The sequence below is a fragment of the Chrysemys picta genome, chromosome 13 (genome assembly GCF_011386835.1).
Source record: "Chrysemys picta bellii isolate R12L10 chromosome 13, ASM1138683v2, whole genome shotgun sequence".
Classification (NCBI taxonomy): Eukaryota; Metazoa; Chordata; order Testudines; family Emydidae; genus Chrysemys; species Chrysemys picta.
In genome coordinates, this window is record NC_088803.1 from 35,614,251 (window position 1) to 35,627,157 (window position 12,907).

Here is a 12,907-nt window from a genome sequence, read left to right on the forward strand (position 1 = left end):
GGAGCTGTGGGGTGAGGGGTGACAGCACGGAGCTGGGGGTCAGGGAGCTGTAGGGTGAGGGGTGACAGCGCGGAGCTGTGGGGTGACATGACAGCACGGTCTCTCTCCCGGTCCCAGCCCCCTCTCTTGAGGCCCGCCCTGTGCCGGGGAAGCGAAGCTCCCAGCAGCGGCAATTCCGGAGCAGAGGCCCGGCGCTCCCAGCGCGGGGGAGGCGCTGGAGGCGGGGAGCAGGCGTGGCCGGGGCGCAGCGGGTCCCGCCCTGTGCCGGCCGGCAGGAAGCCGTAGAAGGCTCTGGAGCGCAGCCCGCGGCGCACGGACGGGGTTGGCTGTTCTCCGTGCTTCATGGCCCCCGCGGCGGCCCGGGTCTCCGAGCTGCGCCGCGCCGGGAACGAGCAGTTCCGCAACGGCCAGTACTGTCAGGCGGCCGCGCTCTACAGCCAGGCGCTGGGGCTGCTGGAGGCGGCAGGTACCGGCCGGCCCGGCCCTGAGCCGCGCACACCAGCAAGCGGGCGGGTCTAGGGCCCGCGCTGGGGCTGGGGAGCGGGGGCGCAGCTGTTCTGCCCGGTGGCGGGGCATGCGGGTGCGGAATTGCCTGCTCCCAAGCTACGCCTCCCCTTGGGGCCCGGGGTATGAATCCGTCTTTGCCCCCAGACTCCTACCTGGGTACTGGTGCAGCGGTATGGGGGCTGAAGCCACCTTTCCCTCCCCTAAAATCACTGCTCTTCCATGGCTGGTGGAGTTGGGGGGTGAAGCTGCCTCTCTCCCCCCCATCCCCTCTTTGCCTGTGGGTGCAGAGCTTTTTCCCCCATTCCTTTGAGGGTTGGCAGCCTGACACTGTCACAAGTGGCACATGGGCCCCATGCCTGTTCCCTGGGGCCTGCCCTCAGGTAGGTAGAGGCCTTGAACCAGATGCAGGGCAAAGGGAGAACATCCCTGTTGTGTGACCCAACAGCTGAGCCCCAGAGCGGGTATTTATATGAGTGGCCACTCAAATACAAATCACCAGGATGCAGCAGGGCTTCATCCACTCAGCCGTCCAGGGTGGTTTAAAAATAGTTTTACATAGTAGACAGCAAATGGATGCCCCTTTAACTGCCTAGGTGACAAAATGCCTACAGGGCACCAGTCTATGCTCCTACTTGGAACAGCTTTATGTACCCATACAGTATGACATTATTGCCATGTGTGTGTACTCTTGGTCTGGTAACAGAGGGTAAAGGACCACAGCTACAGTTCTTTAGGCCCCAAACTTGCCCTGCCATAAAGTTATGAGTGCTTTTTGAAACTCTTCTGCAAGCCAGAGCATTTCAGTAACTCTGGCTACCACTATATGCTGTCACTACCTATTGCACCATTGAAAAGGCCAGAATTACTGAATTATGGACAGGTGAAAGAGAGATGTGGGCTTGGGAACTGTGCAGTTCTGAGCTCCAAGCCTAGATCTGACCCTAACATTGGACTTAATCTTTCTGCTTCCCTCTCCCCATCTGCATTTAGGGATGATAATGCTTGTCTACCTTTCAGCAGGCATGAGGATTAATTTGGAGATGAAAAATGCTGAGTATTATTGCTGGTACTGATAGTGATATCAGCAGTAAACCTCTCTGTTCTCTTTCCCCAGCTGTGACTTCAGTACCTATAATATCCACAGCACATGGAGTCTTGCTTTTTGCAGCAAGTAGAAACTTCAAATAAGGTGGCTTTAAGGTCTATTGAATATACTGTTCCACACTTAATGGTTTGATTGTTTTCTGTCTCTGCTCTTAGGGGAGAGGAATGCTGAGGAAGCGAGTGTCCTCTATTCAAATCGAGCTGCCTGCTACTTGAAGGATGGGAATTGTAGCCTCTGTGTTAAGGACTGTTCAATGTAAGCATCTTCTGTCTAGAGAAAAGCTGTATGTTTGTTTTGAATGATATAGGATTGAATATAGTATCCGCTATATATGTCCCCTGTTACTGGGTGACGATAATCTGTCCTGGCATAAGGATGTTAATCAATCTTTATTGGTCTCTCTTCTACGCTGTTATGAATATTTTTACCATGTTGGGTCAAGTAGGGGCAGATTCTACTCTACGCACAGGTGTAACTGAGAACTAGATTTGGCTCATAATTTATAAAGAGTTAGGCCAGGGACTCTGATCACCTCCCATCCCCAAATGCCTCTTTCCCAAACAGACGTTTGTAACGGAATATGGCATGGTAGAGACTTGCTCCTCAGTAAGCGGAAAATTTAAGACTAAGGCTATGAGATCCTAGACAGGCCTGGAAAAGCCCCCATAGCTCATCTACGGTATGCCTTCAGTGGCCCACAAAAAAAGTGTTCTTAGCTAATTTGGGTTAGCTAATCTGAGATAACTGGTTTAAAATAGCAGTGATTTACACAGCAACTTGACATAACCCTAATCTCCCCCCTCCATCTCTGTAGGAAAACAGTAGCCAGATGCTCTTGCCTTTAGGCAACAGTTTGTCTGTATAGCACCAATAGCGTGCTACATGTACACGCAGCTCTGAAGACAAAGGTTCTGCCTTAAACAGCTTACCACCTTCTACAGCTAGTGCAGTGGGATTCTGTGGTTGCCATGTCAAGATTTCTTTATAAATCTTAGAAATGCAAAGTTTAAAATGTTTGAAGTGATGGTGTAGCCATCTTGATCCCAGGATATTGGAGAGACAAGGTGGGTGAGGTAATATCTTTTACTGGACCAACTTCTGTTGGTGACAGTGATAAGCTTTCAGTTTTAAAAAAATTGTTAAAGCAAATGTTAAAATAATTATATAGTCCATAGGAATAGAATACCAATGCACATTTATTAAATATTTTTGGATTTTTTTTATACATTTTCAAATGTATCAATTTCAATTACAACACAGAATACAAGTTGTACAGTGCTCACTTTATATTTTTTATTACAAATATTTGCACTGTAAAAATGGCAAACAAAAATGGTATTTTTCAATTAATCATACAAGTACTGTAGTGCAATCTCTTCATCATGAAAGTGCAACTTACAAATGTAGTATTTTTTGTTACATAACTGCACTCAAAAACAAAACAATGTACAACTTCAACACCTACAAGTCCCCTCAGTCCTACTTCTTGTTCAGCCAATCGCTAAGAGAAACAAGTTTGTTTATATTTATGGGAGATAATGCTGCCTGCTTCTTGTTTACAGTGTCACCTGAAAGTGAGAACAGGCGTTCACATGACACTGTTGTAGCCGGCGTCACAAGATATTTACATGCCAGATGAGACCATATTCATATGCCTTTTCATGCTTTGGCCATTGTTCCAGAGGACATGGAAATATACCTATCTCCTAGAACTGGAAGGGACCCGAAAGGTCATCAAGTCCAGCCCCCTGCCTTCACTAGCAGGACCAAGTACTGATTTTGCCCCAGATCCCTAAGTGGCCCCCTCAAGGAGTGAACTCACAAACCTGGGTTTAGCAGGCCAATGCTCAAACCACTGAGCTATTCCTTCCCCCTAATGACTCCTGTTAAAAAAAACAATTTGTGACTGAACTCCTTGGGGGAGAATTATATGCCTGTTTTACCCGCATTCTGCCATACATTTCATATTATAGCAGTCTCGGATGATGACCCAGCACATGTTGTTCATTTTAAGAATACTTTCACTGCAGATTTGACAAAATGCAAAGAGGATACCAGTGTGAAATTTCTAAAGATAGCTACAGCACTCGACCCAAGATTTAAGATTCTGAAGTGCTTTCCAGAATCTGAGGGGGATGAGGTGTGGAGCGTGTTTTCAGAAGTCTTAAAAGAGCAATACTCTGATGCGGAAACTATGGAACCCAAACCACCAAAAAAGAAAATAAACCTTCTGCTGGTGGCATCTGACTCAGATGATGAAAATGAACATGCATCGGTCTGCAGTGCTTTGGATTGTTATCGAGCAGAACCCGTCATCTGCATGGACGCATGTCCTCTGGAATGGTGGCTGAAACATGAAGGGACATACGAATCTTTAGCGCATCAGGCATGTAAATATCTTGCAACGCTGACTACAACAGTGCCATGCAAACGCTTGTTCTCACTTTCAGGTGACATTGTAAACAAGAAGCAGACAGCATTATCTTCTCCAAATGTAAACAAACATGTTTGAGCGATTGAGTGAACAAGAAGTAGGACTGATTGGACTTGTAGGCTCTAAAGTTTTACATTGTTTTATTTTTGAATGCAGATTTTTTTTTGTAGATAATTATACATTTGTAAGTTCAACTTTCATGATAGAGATTGCACTACAGTACTTGTATTAGGCGAATTGAAAAATACTATTTTTTTTACAATGCAAGTATTTGTAATCAAAAATAAATATAAATTGAGCACAGTACACTTTGTATTCTGTGTTGTAATTGAAATCAATGTATTTGAAAATGTAGAAATTAGAGATGGAAAAATTCACCAAGTCTCCACTACTGCAGGATTTGTTCCCTACAAAGCAGTATGTGAACACAGTTTGAAATATAGCCACACATTTCAAGACTGTGCCTTTGAAAATTTGGGTCATAGAAGGTTAAGATTGGACAAGTTCCCAGGTGATAATGGTACCCATATGGGAGAATCTGATATTAAAAAAATTGACCTTCTGACTACCTTTCTGATGAATTTAGCTCATGTGGCCCAGTGAACTGTGTTGCTTTCTCCCCACTGATCTAGTGCACTGGACCTGGTCCCTTTTGGAATCAAACCCCTACTGAGGCGGGCAGCAGCCTATGAAGCTCTGGAGAGATACCAGTTGGCCTACGTGGACTACAAGACTGTATTACAGATTGATTGCACTGTACAGGCTGCACATGATGGTGTCAACAGGTAACTCCTAACTCTGTACTGTTCCACAGACCAGAATGAAAGTACAGCAGAGCTCATTCAGCTGCCTCTGCGAATCTCAGCCCCATTTAGCTGGGACGATTGCCTGGGAACAGGTTGGGTGCATTGGAATGCTTCATAAATGGCAATAGATCCGATTGTTATGCAGCCTAGCACCGTTTCTGTGGTGTGAGTTCTTTGGTGATATTTGCTGCCAGTACTACAGATGTCTGTTCCCGTCAAGTTGTTACTTCCCTTTATTATAGCTGGGAAATTATTCCATTTGGCCATGCAAGTTTCCCATATTTTATATAATGCTTATTTTTAGGCAACTAACCAATTACAAGTGGCCACATTCCAACCTGAAGCCTCCTTGGTACCTTTCTGTTCCCAAGAGCAGGTCTATATGAACACAGTGTTCTACTAAACTACTAAGCCTCTGTGCTGCTCCATATATTCTTATGTTTCACAGCACCGGTGAATTCTAGTAAATTCATAGCTCCCATCCTAGCAGATCTTTCTGCTTTTGGTCTTGTCAATACTGAGAAGAGACTCCTTTCATTTAAACCCATTGTGTATGAAGAGCCTAGCTTTGCTTTTCACAAAGGGAGAGAGAAACTTTCCTTAGCACCTGAGCTGACAGAAGTTGGCAAAAGGGGCCCTGGACAAGAAATGTGGAGAATATGTAAAGACTGAAGCATGTTTGAAATGCATTTTAAGTTTGTTGCAAAAGAGTGTATACCATTAAATTAAAAACTGCTGTTTGTGGTAACTGGATAGTCTTTTCTTCTTTTAAGCTTCCTTTCTGAATGGTATTATAGCCACAGACTTCATTTACTTATTGCCCGGAATATCTAGATCTCCTCATGAAGAAGCATGGCCTTGTGGTTCAGACCCAGAACTGAGATTCAGGATGCCTTGGTTCCAGTCCTGGCTCTGCTACTGCCTCACTGTGTGACCTTGGGGACAAGTCCTTTAACCCAAAGGCCTCCATTTTCCCACCTATAAAATGAAAACATGTCTACCATGGGTGTATGTGAGGTTTAAGTCACTAAATATTTGAACTACTCAAATGGCAAGCACTAAAATGAGTTTTTTACCCTAAAGGCACATTTTCCGAGCTACATGCAGTTAGCAGGGTTGCATGCACAGCAGTTACACAGTATTTGCCTGCAGATGCTCAGTTAGGAGCCTGCCTATTGAAATTGAGCACTGTTCTGGAAAGATGGCCTGTTCTGTCAGCAGACTTGATAGCTGCACAGCCTATATCTCTATTTCCAGAATGACAAAAGCCCTGTTGGAGAAGGATGGCCTCGAGTGGCGCCAGAAGCTCCCACCAATCCCTTCAGTTCCTGTTTCTGCTCAGCGAAGATGGGACTTTCCTCCTGCAGGAAGCCAGGCGGCTGCCCCAAGACTCAAAGCAACTGAAACTGCATCTCTAGAAAAACAAGGTGAGCCTTTCCTGTGTTTAGATGGCACATGGAGTTGTGGGACTCAGACGGGACAGTAAAGTACAAGGCATCTGCTAAACTTGGTCTGGTGCTTAAGGCATTGGCCTTGGTCTCAGTTCCTGGCTCTGCCACAGACTCCCTGTGTGATCTTTGCCAAGTCACTGAACTGCTTTGTACCTCAGTTCCCTGTCTCTAACATAATACTTCCTTTCTCCCACCATTTGCCCATAATGGTAAACTCTTTAGGGCAAAAATTGTCTCTTACAATCAGGGCCGGCTCCAGGCACCAGCCCTCCAACCATGTGCTTGGGGTGGCACCTGGAGGGGGGCGGCGCTCACCCGGGGAGAGCGGGGCCCCGGCCGGGCTCGCCGCCCTCCCCCCGGGGCCCCGGCCGGTCGGGGAGAGCGGTGCCCCGGCCGGGCTTGCCGCCCTCCCCCCGGCGCTCCGGCCGGTGGGGGAGAGCGGGGCCCTGGCTGGGCTCGGCGCCCTCCCCTGCCGCGCTCCCCGCCGGATGGCGGGGGGCGGCGGGAGGCTTTTTTGCCTGAGGCGGCAAAAAAGCCAGAGCCAGCCCTGCTTACATTGAGTTTATCCAGTGGGGTGCTATTCTTGCTTGGCACTTGTAGGCTTTACTATAATAGATACTAATAAACCAGTCATTCCATCCTGTCTCATGCTGCGTACAAGCCACCACCTTGGGATTCTTGAACTCTGCTGAACAATGAATGGATGGGATTGCAGTTTAATCTGATTTAAGTACAATTCAGAGAGTAAAACCAGGTGTGTGATTCTCAACCTTATCCTCGATCCCTTCAGGCAAGTCTAGCCATCTCTTATTCTCAGTAAATCTATGGTGTCCAGTGGCAGCACTCAGATATCTAGGTGGGTTTCTGTCCAAAGATAGTCTTTCCACAGTACAGATTTCTCTAGGAGAATTCAGGCTTTTCTGTGGTTGCTTAGGCTTCCATACTTAAAAAAAAAACCTTACTTTTTATTAATTGTATTGATCACTGCCATTAACAAATGTGACTGCTTAGCTCTTTCATTTTTACGTAGCACTATGTTCTCTCAAATACAACTTCCAGTGCCTACTGCTGCTATGATTGAAAGAGCAAAAACTTTGAAGCAAGAAGGAAATGAACTTGTGAAGAAAGGGAACCATAAAAAAGCTATTGAAAAGTACAGCGAGAGTCTAAAACTCAGTAACCAAGAATGTGCAACTTACACCAACAGGTAATGTACAAGCACCTATTATCCTATTTCCCTTTGGGGCACTCTTTAAGTAATTCCAGTAACTCTTATCGAGTTTGGACCCAAGCCTGCTGTCTGATGCCCACACACCGCTCCCACTTAAATGAATGGGAGCCAGGTGCATGCATGAGGGTAGAATTTTGCCTTTAACATCTATTAGTGTTGTTCTTTGATCAGAATACATCGCTTTGTGCATGTGTGGGGGAGATTAGGTGAAGCATTTTCTCTTCATAACAGATGTTTGCTCTGCAAGTGGAGATCCCTTTATTTTCTAAAGTGGCTTCGAGGCACCTGTATGGAAATTCTAAGCTTACATTGTTAGGTTTTTATTCCTGTCAAATCTTTAGTTCTGCTAAGAATGTTCTGTTTTTGATGGTCCTACTCTCCACTACCTGCAAATAATGGTGTAAGGACTTATCCAAAACCTTTACTACTTGTGGTGCATTTGAAGGCAGCTGCAGAGAACCTTCCAGGACAGTATACATAAGAAAATTGCAACCTTAGAAATTCTTAGTGACAGCTGGGGACTGAAAATTATTAATTCTTGCAGATTTGTGGAGCAATTACTTTTTTCTCCCCTTTTAACCAAAACCAGTTTTGAGCTCAGGAAATGAGAAGATCCTTGATTGTTAGTACTTCATTCTAAATTTATAGATTTCAGAGTAGCAGCCGTGTTAGTCTGTATCCGCAAAAAGAAGAACAGGAGTACTTGTGGCACCTTAGAGACTAACAAATTTATTAGAGCATAAGCTTTCGTGGACTACAGCCCACTTCTTCGGATGCATATCATATGCATAAATTTATAGAGGAAGCTTTTTATTAAAGGGCTGTTTGTGACTGGGCAGAGGTTGAGATGAGACCTCCTGTGGGTACACACATGCTGCACAGTGAGATGCTGTCTAGCCTTGTTTTGAAAAACCCTTTTAATCTCTGCCAGTCAGTGCAGGGTTTGTACAGTGACTCTTTCCAAGAAAGAAACTTGGATAAGATTGAATATAGTGCCCGAAAGCAGGGATTGTTGTAGCCCACCACTTGAAGCCTAAAACCTTTAACTACCATTGTCTGTGCTCCAGAGCTCTTTGTTACCTGTCTCTGAAGCAGTACAAGGAAGCAATACAAGACTGCACAGAAGCTCTGAAGCTAGATGCTAAAAATATTAAGGCGTTTTACAGACGTGCTCAAGCATTTAAAGAACTAAAGGTAAGTAACTGCAAACGTGTTTCAGACCCCTTTCAGGACTGGGATAGAGAAGCCATGTTCTCACAAGCATCACTGAATCTTGAATCCACAACTGTAGAGTTTCCACAGGCATTTTATAACTTGCCTCTGTGCAAAACAACTACAAATCTGCTAGCTGAGGTTTGGTACATAGTGAAGGGAGATTCCTAGTCATTTCACTGGCTGACAGCTGCATGGATATGTGTGGATCTTTCTCTTTGGGAGAACAAAGAGACCTGAATCAGGGGGTGTGTCCTTTTATAGCTATCCTACAAGCCAGGTTTTCTGGAAACAATGCTTACAATCATGGTTCTTACTAAGTCATTAGCAGATACCTTCACCTTTATGTGGATTTCTCATCTGCTCACTCAAGGTCTCTTGGTGTCTTGAGTTGCCTGATAAATTCCTGGAAACAGCTAGATCCTGTGTTTGGGGCACTGAAAATGACTATAGAGAGATGTTTTGGCAAACAGCCTAGATCTTAAACTACATCTAATTGTAGGGCTCTGCAGTATTTCATCAATTAAAGCAGGACATGTAATCTAGGTGTAATATTAGAATATCTGTGAGACTGGAGCAGGTTAACGCACGAGCTTCATCTCCTGTATAAACGGGGTGCCTTTCTGGTCCCCAATTTATGTGCATTACAGAACAGCTATGCAGTTGTCAGTCTCTTCTGTGAGAAGCACATGTGAAGTAGAAGGGGCTATGGCAGGTAGTGTTTCAGTGTGTGGGCTTTTAAAGGCCAAGTTGTAAAAATGTTTGCCTTTTCAGTTTTCTAAAAATGCATTTTGCTTCTAGGATTACAAATCAAGCATGACTGACATTAACAGCCTTCTGAAAATTGAACCAAAGAACACAGCTGCACAGAAGCTACTGCAAGAATTGAACAAGAACTTAAAATAAAAGAAATCTGTCTGCTCTTTACTGCAGAAGACAGGCTTTCCTTTTAATACTGATACAGGGGCCAAACACTGTAGGGCCAGCTCTGAAACCTACCGTCCCGATTTGCCGAGTAGTAGCTAGTTCTTGGCTGCTTAATTACACGTACATTAACGTGAACCATCTATATCAAACCTGGTATCTCCCTGTAAGATCTTTAAAAGTTTTAAATGATCCTGTCTTTGAGAAGCATTCAGGTTAATTTCCTTGGTATACGGTAATTTTGTAAACTCATTATTTATTTAAGTTAATCTGTCTGCAAAGATGGGTGTGGGCTGGGGCATGTACTCAAGAGCAGTAAACTGAGTTTATGGTAATATGTACTCAGATTGGAGAGAAGCAGATCTGCTGTGTATACTGCTTCTGCTTGCTTAAACAAGCCACTTACAAAGGCTGCTGCATGAGAAATTAAAGTCAGGGTTTCCCTAGCACAGTTCCAGATCCTTTAAAAGTGCGGTGAGACCTCTACAAGAATAAATGGCTCAGGTGTTCCCTGTCTTAGCTGGTGCCTACTGGCCCAAAGCTGCTTTTGTTTAGAGTAATTGTTCAGAAGCTTGCAGCTGCTTCGACATAGCTCTTATCCCCCACAAAAACAACCACCAAATATTTAATTTAAACCTGCCTTGATTCTGTATTTGTGGGCTATCTTCCATGCACTGCTGAAGTTTGGGTCCTAGCAACTTTGAATTGTCACAATTTCTATCTATCTAACATTTTAGCTTCTGTTTGTGTCTTGATGACCAGCTGCTATTACCACTAGTCCAGGGAAGAGGGTGTACAATAGTATCCCACATGAGGCCTCTGATGTGAAGAACTACCTTCCTCCATCACAGACTTATGAACATGTTATACTATGATTCTTCCCATCTAGGGGTGGCAAAGAGTTATCTTTTAATGCTGAGATCTAAATAGGTAACAGGATGATTTGTTTGGCAAAGCTACTGTATGAACAATGCAACTTTATTAAAAGCCAGCATATGTTACAGCTGTGTGTTTTTATTAGAATTGTGTATTTGACATAAGGGTCTGGGTGTACTATGTTACCATAATTGTTGCTTGGACAGGGACTATTTCAACCGTTCACCATGATAAAATACTATTTTATTTGTCCTTATGGTCAAGGAGCATCCGCTATGCAGTGTCACTGCAGAAGTCTCATTTATGCACTGATAAAAACACAGCTATTTTCTGCACTTCTATCCTGGTGTATGCCTAGGATGTTAGATTGTGGCATGGGCAGAAGAGAAGCCTTGCAGTTTAGCTACAGCGTAAAACAGAAGTGCTGACAAAGCTGCACTGGAGAGGTTTCCAGGACACTTACTACAAGCAGGGATTGATTACTTACATTGAAGTACACTCAATGCAAGTTGAAGGACATGCTATTTTCATTTCCACCCCTAGTCCCTTGTAGGGTTGGTGTGGCATGCCCTTGCTCTCTCACAACAGATCAGTATTTCAGCTTCTATTTACCTCTACCTTAGCTGAATTCAGGAACTGGAAAATGCTCTCACTGTGTAGCATTTACACAGATCATCCATCCTTGCTGTAAAAAACCTTTGGAGAAGGCTGGGACCCTCTGCTGCCTTATCTGGGTCTAGCTGAGGATCTATTCACTCCACAGCCACACAGCTGTGCTGTAACACTTCACCTTTCATTGTAAAATCACTGATTGCCTTTGTAGCTGCAAAGATGTCTACAGCAAGAGTAAAACACTAGGTCTAAGAGGCCCCCTTCATCTCACTCAAGCTGCCATGGAAATTATGCTATAGCTATACTACAGGCTATTCTGTTGAAGACACAAGTATCTACTGTTAGGTATCTCCCTGTGCTGCTGGGTCTGCCTGCAGCTGCCTCTTTGTCTGCAGTCTTTCCCAACAGAGGGAGCTAATTGGATAACAGCACCTTCTCCCTATAGGGGCCCATAGAGCCAGGCAGCAGGTGGTGAGGGAGCCAGTTAAGCAAAGTGTAGGCTGGTTAGCTGGACTGTATCACAGGCCCCAAGGCACTGACCTGCTGAGGCTGGCTATACTCTCCTTTCCTTGGCACATGTTGGTGGGGAAAGAGTCTGTCAGGCACAACTTTGGAAGAGCAGAGGCTGATGCAGTGAAACTTTGCTACTTGGAGAGAAAAGCAAAATCCATCCTTAAAAATAAATGGTCAAGGAGTATTTTCCACTGAGCCACAGCTGGTGTTGGGGAGATAGAAATGAAGGGTAGTACATGGCTGAGTAAGTTATTACCATGCTATTTAGAGGTTGGTGCTATTAAATTTGGTCCCATTGTTGCATATCATACATGATCCTGCCTGTAGGCCAGGGGCTCTCAACCTTTCAAGACTGGTGTACCCCTTTCTGGAGTCTGATTTGTTTTGTATACCTCAAGTTTCACCTCACTTAAAAGCTACGTGCTTACAAAATCAGACAAATAAGCACACTATGCCTGACAAATTGCTTACTTTCTTTGTGATATAATTATAAAATAAATCAACAACTATAAATATTGTACTTACATCTCAGTGTATAGTTATATAGAACAGTACAAACAAGTCATTACCTGTATGAAATTTTAGTTTGTACTGGCTTCACTAGTGCTTTTTATGTAGCCTGTTGTAAAACTAGGCAAATATCTAGATAAGTTGATGTAGCCCCTGGAAGACCTCTGCGTACCCCAGGGCTATGCATACTGCTGGTTGAGAACCACGGCCCTAGGCCATTACTATTTGGTGTACAGGTGCCTGGTACTCATACTGTTCATACCACATTGAACTACACTTTCTTTACCCCAAACTGGAAATGTTTAGATGGGAAGAATCAGGCAATCAAAAAATGAAACAAACAGCTTTCTATTATGGAGCCTAAGCTCCAGGTACTAACTGTGAACACATACATGCTCAGAGCAGGAGGGAGCACAGCACATTCATGTAGAAGCTTTTCATAGAAGGTAGCCAAAGGACATCATCTCCTGTTAGGTCTTGGCCCAGGACAGAATAGGCTATTTCTGCTGAAGCTCAGGAGTGGCTCTACCCAGGAGGTAGCAGTTACACTCACTTTTACAAGTGTGATTGCTGCTTATAGACCTTAGCTTCCCTCACACAGTTTTCCCCATCTCCTCTCCCCCTTCGGTTGTATGCCGTAAGCTGTACATCTTTGCCATCTCTGACTAGGAAGTCCCTGAGGGACATAGTTTAATGTTAAGTGTTTCTGACAGCCAGTTCAGTCCC

The 12,907-nt window shown here is 44.5% G+C and overlaps 2 protein-coding genes across 3 annotated transcripts in view; one reads left to right on the top strand and one right to left on the bottom strand.

Annotated features, from left to right (window-relative positions):
• The first annotated feature begins 140 nt into the window (after positions 1-140).
• TOMM34 (translocase of outer mitochondrial membrane 34) lies at positions 141-10,671 on the top strand. Its single transcript, XM_005295296.4, has 7 exons — positions 141-466; positions 1,768-1,867; positions 4,679-4,831; positions 6,110-6,279; positions 7,363-7,510; positions 8,602-8,728; positions 9,548-10,671. The coding sequence occupies exons 1-7, from the start codon at positions 343-345 to the stop codon at positions 9,650-9,652; spliced, it is 927 nt and encodes a 308-aa protein (XP_005295353.2). The 5' UTR covers positions 141-342; the 3' UTR covers positions 9,653-10,671.
• The window catches only part of PABPC1L (poly(A) binding protein cytoplasmic 1 like), a 39,431-nt gene continuing 29,415 nt past the window's right edge, over positions 2,892-12,907 (bottom strand). Inside the window, exon 15 of one of the 2 annotated variants that reach the window (XR_010592255.1) lies at positions 2,892-3,959. The gene's annotated coding sequence lies outside the window, so the exon portion shown is untranslated. The remainder of the gene's footprint in view (positions 3,960-12,907) is intronic. The other variant, XM_065565902.1, reaches the window with a different exon arrangement.

Bases quoted from the DNA above. Each gene is read 5' to 3' on its own strand.
- TOMM34 (XM_005295296.4), top strand. From the start codon at position 343: ATGGCCCCCGCGGCGGCCCGGGTCTCCGAGCTGCGCCGCGCCGGGAAC. The intron at 467-1,767 runs GTACCGGCCGGC...CTCTGCTCTTAG, and splicing joins GGGGCTGCTGGAGGCGGCAG to GGGAGAGGAATGCTGAGGAA. The intron at 7,511-8,601 runs GTAATGTACAAG...TCTGTGCTCCAG, and splicing joins TGTGCAACTTACACCAACAG to AGCTCTTTGTTACCTGTCTC.